Genomic DNA, 7,439 nt, shown 5'->3' with positions numbered 1-7,439 from the left:
CTCACCCAAAATATTTTCTCAACTACTCACATCAATTATGATCACATAATTGTATATTTTATATTATTGATCAGTATGTGAATCATTTGACCAGGTTACACGAGTGGTGGTCTCGTTGTCACAAATTAATTTAGATAAGATTACATCAGATTTGATAGAACTGATTCAAGACAAGAGTGACTGTCACGGACTTCCGAAGCTTTGGTCACATGCTTTTTCAAACCCTATCTGCTCCACGATGATTTAGATATGGTGGAGAAAACAGGTCTGACCACCAGATGTTGCTAATGCGCACTGTGTTAAATGCTTCGAGTAATGAACCATTTTTCCGCACAATTTGATGAAAGCCTCAAATGCTTCAGAAAGCCTCAGTTTCCCATCACTAGACATTGAGAGATGATAGACAACTCACACACAGACTGGAAACACAGGAGGAGACTTGGAGATGCTGGAGACAAGTAAGTAGATCAACTGGAGTCCTTGAGGTAAGCATGAAGGTAAGTCTTGATACAAACGAGACCAGACAGTGACTGGGTGTGTGTGAGTGTCTTTTATGTGGTGACTGATGAGCGTGCTGATTGAATGCAGGTGCGTGTGATCAGTATTCGGGTGAGAGAGAGTATTGTGATTGGACAGTGTTGGAGCCTGGCGTGTCTGTGACACTTACCCAGACTTTTTTATTAGGGCCCAAGCCAATGTAATGGCAAAGGGCCCTTTTGTTTTTCTAAGGAGAATTATTTTTTTTCCGTAATCCGGGGCTTTTTGGGGGCCTTAACGTGCTCAAAAACTCTTGAAAATTGGCACACACATTGGAATCTGAAAAATGCACGCTCTGGAATTTGATATACTCCTCCTAGGCGATTAATCCGATCACCACCAATCTCGGTCAGAATGAAGACAAGACATTGAGGATGTAAAATTGCAAGCGGATTTTTGATATCTCAAACGGTTTGGCCGTGACGAAGCAACAAATTTATGGCAAGAAAAGGTAAACAGGAAATGTGTTATAACCTCTGCATACATTAATTGATGTTTATGTAACTTCAGCTGTGTGCTCATTGAAGGAAGCCGATCACATGGATGTGACTATTGTGAGTCAAAGTTATAGTGCCATCAACTGGCAGCAGGAAGTGTGTTATTTTCAAAATGCTTTAAGATCACCCTCTAATTTTTACCGAAATTGCTTCAAACTTCATTAGAATAATGTCAAGACATAACGAATGAAGACCTGTAAAAAGATTTTTAATATTTTTCAAACACTGTTGCCATAGCAACAGATAAAACTTCAATATTTGTTTTGGATGGGTTTGAGACACTTAGCATGCTTCAAATTGTGACTGATATGTCAGGATTGTCATCCAGTAGACATGGGCAAAGGCTCAAAAACGGGCAGGAAGGAGGGCCTCTATAGCGCCACCTTTTGAAAAAAGTGGGGGGTTAGTTTAATCCTACAGTCACCAAACTCAGTACACACATTGATCTCATTAAGCCAGACAACTTTCTAATTTAAAGTCATTAGCTCTGAACAACAGGAAGACCGATATTTTGGTTTGAATGTGAATTTTTTCTCTCCCTCTCTGTGGTACCCCCCCTCCACCTCCCCCTCGCCCCTCACTCCCTCCTCACTCCCTCAGTCTGACTCTTGTGTGTGTGTGAGAGAGTGTGTGTGTGTGTGTGTGTGTGTGTGTGTGTGTGTGTGTGTGTGTGTGTGTGTGTGTGTGTGAGGGTCTCTGTCTGTGTCTCTCTCTGTACTTGTTTTGACTATACTTGTGAGGACCAAATGTCCTCACTTATTTTGTGGAATACTTTCACAACCCACTAGTGAGGACATTTGACTGGTCCTCACTATTTTAAAAGGCTTATAAATCAGCCAAAATATGTTTTTATTTAAATCTAGTGATGGTTACATGTTTCTGTGATGGGTTGGTTTAGGAGTAGGGATTGGGTTAGGTGATAGAAAATATCATTGACCCGATTTAAAATCAATGGAAGTCTATGCAATGTCTTCACCAACACAGAAGTACAAACCTGTGTGTGTGTGTATGTGTGTGTGTTTACCCATTCTTTGATGAACTTATAGAAATATTGAACTGCAAATGATAACTTCACACTCATTTGAAATTGAACCATGACATTATATCACTATTTGGACAGGACTACTTTTCAAATGTCATTTGAGTTACAACATACAAGACTTAAATCTTTCATGTGCTGTGTTTGCAAACATTATGTACAACACATGTCTTTAAATTAATTATTTATTGATATAATTCAAATTTATTATAAATCACTATTTACAGTTTTTTACAGACGCTAGGACACATTTCTCAATACTTAGGTCACTTTTGCAAAACTCTTCACACAGTTCTCCTAACCAACTTTCAGTTTGGCAAAGCAGTTCATTTCACATCCAAAATGCACTACAACTACCAAAACACTTTATTCAGGTCTCAAATCAACTCATTCTTCCAGAACACTAGCAAAGGTTGACAGCTGACAAACACACTTTGTCACCCACAAAACAATGACCTAAAAAACACTAACAACATGTTGCATTATACAATGTTTTCTTGTGTAAAACAAGGACATATCTCTGTTTATAATTCACTGCAATATATGTTACTGGAATGAATCAGACATGATGCAGAATTCGTCAATATTTTATGTTGTTTATTTATTTTTATTTTTTTGCACTGAATAATTCCAAAATACAAAATACAATGAGAATCAGCTGTGGTTGGTCCAATTGTCTTTATAGCATTTAATTTTAAGATTTAAAATATATTTCATTAAAATATTACTGTATGAATGTAGCAAATTGCTGTCTTATTCAGTTTTGTATTATGTTATTGTTTTGAACATAAGTTTAACAGTTTTGAAAACAGTATGTAAGCATGTGCAAATTGGCCTGTACGTACAAAGAGTTTTGGCAGTTGTTGTGTCTGAGTGAGAAAAGAATTCATGAAATTTGAGAGATGTAGTCATTGAATGCATTTTGTGCCAAAGCAATGATAATTGATCCTCAGTTTAGCCCACATAGACTTCTGTTGTGCTCACTGTGTGAAGAGTTTTACAAAAGTGACCTAAGTATTGAGAAATGTGTCCTAGCGTCTGTAAAAAACTGTAAGTATATTTCACTTGATTTTATAAAAGTGGCTGTTTAAAATAAACTTGCATAAGTGAGCAGAAAAATCTAGACATGTACCTTACTACTACCTGAGACTGATATTAAAATTGTCTTTGCAGATTCTGTGATTTGGCTCTATTAATTAATTATTTATTTTTTTTTTTCATCTTATACCACACATATTGAAATTAAATGAAAGCATGCTTTTGGTGCATAAGATTGGTGCACAAACGATAGTTCAGGGAGGTCTAAAAACACATGAAGAGAAGTGTTAGGATTATACAACATCAGCAATCACAGACATTCGCATTAGACTGGATTAGATTTCTCAGAGAACTGTGGAGTTTGAGCAAATAACAGTATATAATATGCTTTGGAATTTTTATGGAGGTTGTCTAAGAAAAACATAGACATGGCAGATTAGAATGATATTCTGCACTCATTTGAAATTGTCTTATGACATTCTATGACATGAAATTCATCTAAATTCATCAAAAATCTTATGGATGTGGTTGTTGTGGTTTGTGATCAAATGGGCACTAGCTGCTGCAGTAAATGTGGTGTATTCAAATAACTTTTATAATATCCTTTTATGTTTACCCCCTTTAAATGCCTATTGCCTGCTGTGTACAGTTGCCCTGAAGCCACCGGGTTGGCGATGCAACCAGGTTTGGGCCCCCCGTCGCTGCTTGCAGCTATATTTTTTTTTTATTTTTGCTCCTCTGTGTTGCTCTTCATACACACTGAACAAATCCGATTCAAACTGAACAAATCCGATTTTACTGCGTGTCCATGTAATGGAAAGAAATTGAACACCTGAAGCCTCCAACTGAATTGAATCTGCTATTTCTCAATATTTCAGTGATCTGCTAATTAAAAATACTTATCAATTGTTTCAGTATTTGTTTTATATATTTTTTTCAATACTTTTGAGTTGCTGTTGTTGCAAAAGTATAGGTTTCATACTTTATTTAACGATTGGAACATTGGGTCTTCATTTCTGACTTGCTGTGTTTAAGCATTTGCAAGTAAGATGAGAAAGATCCATGATTTTGGTATGGGGTAAGCTTAAATGAAAAGAAAATTTAAGCATTTTAGTAACGTGTTAATTGACTGCATTTTGTGTGAAAACGACATGAATTGTTTTAATGGTATGGCCACAACAGACAGATGTTGTGCTAAATGTGTTTAGAGTTATGAAAATGTGACTAAAGATTGGACAAAAGTATGTAAGCAATTGAAAAAAACTGTAATGCCTTTCTAATAACCTCAAACCGTGCTACACAATATACTTGTACTTTTATATACATGAATTTGATTGTCCACAATGCACATGATTTGTCAATGCTTTTATTAATTTGAGAAATTTTTCAAGATATTAAGAAGAGATTAAAGTTTAGAAGAGGTTTTCTTTCAGAATAACATTTTTGTAAAGATAAGATCAGGAAAAGTAAATGTAGTTCAATCAAAGTAACTGTGGAGCAGGATGACTTCATATGATCTCACAGGTCCTTAGCACAAATAAAGCTCATTGAGTCTGAACAGCGTGCATCATTCCAGCAACGGTCAGCTGTAGGGTGGAATAATGAAATAAGTTATTCTGATCATTATGTGTTAGAATCAAAATAAAACAAAATGTTTAACTCGAGGCAAAAATCCAAATGAGACTTTGTTACCATATGATATGAAATTATAATATTGTAAATTATAATTGAAAGTATTTAAAAAAACAGACTGTATTCTTACTGGAAAAGTTTATCTCCAAACAGTTTTCTGGCTGTTGGTTGTTGTTAGGTTCTCCAGTGCACCAGTTGGTGTAGCCGAACACAGTTCCATCACTCCACAACCACTGTCCGTCCTAAAGAGTGGAGAGAGTGAATACAAAGAGTGCACTACTGTAGTCAGACTTCAGAAAGAAGTTAATAAAGTTCTAGTTAAGTCAAACCATCTTAATTAGAAACTTTGCCTTTACTGTTTAAAACAGAAATTTCAGTTTAGACAAACAAGCAGGTCTCCTTAGGACACAGTTTAACTTACTTGTACACCATCATGAGCACCAACCCAAGAACGTGTGGAAGGAGTAGGCAACAGACTCAGCAGGAAATTATTTTCCAGTTTATTACGCACAGATGCGAGATTCGCACCAAGACTTTGACAGTTTCTCTAAAGAGACAGATTTTTTTTATTGTCAATACAAAATCTAATTTATTAAGCAAAAATCATAAGTGTTTTTTAAACAATATGTTAGACATTTTCAAACAAAGTCTGCTCTGATTGATTATTTGCTCAGTATCAGTTTTCTGTATTTTTATTTGCAGAAAAGAAAGTTTTACTATAAAAGAATCACCATTCCCTTTATATTAAGTGTCTTTAACTAATATGTACTAACATTTAAATTAATCATTTGATACAATGCACTTATTGTACATACATGTTTTTACATTGTACTAATTTATTTAAATAATAATTTACTATTTAATCATCTATCTATTTATCTATCTATCTATCTATTGTTAAAGACACTAATATAAAGTGTAACATTACCTCTGCTCTGATCCAGTTAGCCGGCTGAGAGATGTATTTGTAGCATCGGAACCCATAAATTGCCCATCCATCAGGGCAATCAAGGTCAGCTGCATCCAGTACATAAACATTAGAGTTCTTGTATTCACAACAAAGAATGTTTTTACATTTATTTATGTAGCTTATTTTATGATTGTGTGATTATGTGCATGTACTGTAAACATTTCCAAAATGTTTTTAAATAGCAAGGGTTTTTACAAATAAGGCTTGTTTACCTTGTGCATTCCCCATGGAAAAGATGATGAAAAGAAGCAGAAAACTTCTCAGCATTGCCATGATGAACCTGAAATGAATAAGCAGGAAAAGTTAAATGTCTGCATGCACACATATGCTGGACACTGGGGATTCTCCAATACATTAAAAGACAAAGAACAAAAATACTTTAGGTAGAAAATGTATTCAGTAGGTCTCTGTTCCAAAAACTCACCTTGGTTTTCAAGCTGTTGCCTTCAGAATCTCAGAGGAAGATTTTATAATATTTCAAATGTGTACAAGTGTTAAGTGTTAGATTAATTTTCAGGTAGACTATCTGAATCCTGAATGCTATCAATATCTAGGGAGAATGATCAAGCTGACACAGAGCCTGTGTACCATAACATTCGCATATTTACTGAAAGAAGTATCATATTTATACACACAGGATCAGGAAATAAAATCCAGGATGTCCTGGGCAACCAATCATACTTAAAGATCAAACTTTACCATATATGGCATATTAAGAATTATTCTAACAATTAAGAGAGATCAAATGTTCAAATGTGCTTGTCGAGTTCCCGTTTACATGTGAGTGTATCAGAGTTCAAGGTTTTCTTCACTGAAAAAAAAGTATTTTTTTCTTAATTTTTCTTTTGCAAGTTTTTGCACTAATATTTTTAAGTAAATTTCACATGTATAGAATTAACTAAGTTAAGAAAAATGAACAAAGAGAATAAGTAAATTTAACTTGGTACAGTGCTACAATTTTAACTTTTCTATTGGCCAGTGACTATATCCCTTATGAAAAAGAAGTTTATTCAAGTGTGCTTTTAGTATACTTCTTTTAAAGGAGTCATGAATTGAGAAACTTTTCCTTGAGCTTTTGATATGTAAGAGGTCATCGTACTATAATAATTTCCTGTAAATTTCAAAACTAAAAACTTCCTTGTTAGTACAATAAAAGCTTTTATTGACACAAGGCCCAGCGAACGTGCCTATCCATAGATATCATATCTGTCACGTTCTTCTCAGAAATATACTTAAAATTGCACTGAAGTATACTTGACTTGTACTGACAGAAAGGTCTAATACTGTACATGTACTCAATATACTTAACACTAGAACCGCCACGGGGTAAAATTTATGGCTGTTTTTCAAATGTAACCTACATAACAGATAAAACCAGATTAAAAAACAGAGCATTTATTCCTAAAACTGCCAGCAGGTCAAATTTAACCATATATAATTCCTTTATTTTAGCACTGTGTTTGAGCAACGTGTAGGCTTACTGTTAGTGTAAATGGTCACACAACGCACGTTCAAATAAAGATGTTTTAACCTACTCATAAATGTTCAAACTTTAGATTAACTATTAATTTTTGTTTTTTATTGTGTATTGTTTGCTACTGTGTTGCTATTTATTCAAGTCTGCCCTTTTCCTTGTAAGATTGAAAATATCCAAAGATATTTTTAAATGAGCAAAGACATTTGCTTTACTGTTTCGACCCCCCTCTCTTGCTACAAGGGCCATTTC

The 7,439-nt window shown here is 34.6% G+C and overlaps 1 protein-coding gene across 1 annotated transcript; it reads right to left on the bottom strand.

Moving 5' to 3' along the window:
• Positions 1-4,336: 4,336 nt before the first annotated feature.
• LOC125249410 (galactose-specific lectin nattectin-like) lies at positions 4,337-6,371 on the bottom strand. The gene is made up of 6 exons (XM_048161691.1): positions 6,138-6,371; positions 5,926-5,993; positions 5,672-5,760; positions 5,165-5,290; positions 4,874-4,985; positions 4,337-4,697 (listed from the first exon to the last, which is right to left on the bottom strand). Exons 2-6 carry the CDS (start codon positions 5,984-5,986, stop codon positions 4,630-4,632), a joined length of 456 nt encoding a protein of 151 aa, XP_048017648.1. The 5' UTR covers positions 5,987-5,993; positions 6,138-6,371; the 3' UTR covers positions 4,337-4,629.
• Positions 6,372-7,439: the final 1,068 nt, after the last annotated feature.

This window comes from Megalobrama amblycephala, linkage group LG16 (genome assembly GCF_018812025.1).
Source record: "Megalobrama amblycephala isolate DHTTF-2021 linkage group LG16, ASM1881202v1, whole genome shotgun sequence".
Taxonomy (NCBI): Eukaryota; Metazoa; Chordata; class Actinopteri; order Cypriniformes; family Xenocyprididae; genus Megalobrama; species Megalobrama amblycephala.
The sequence above is the reverse complement of the archived record's forward strand: the minus strand, read 5'-3'. Positions and strand labels throughout refer to the sequence as shown.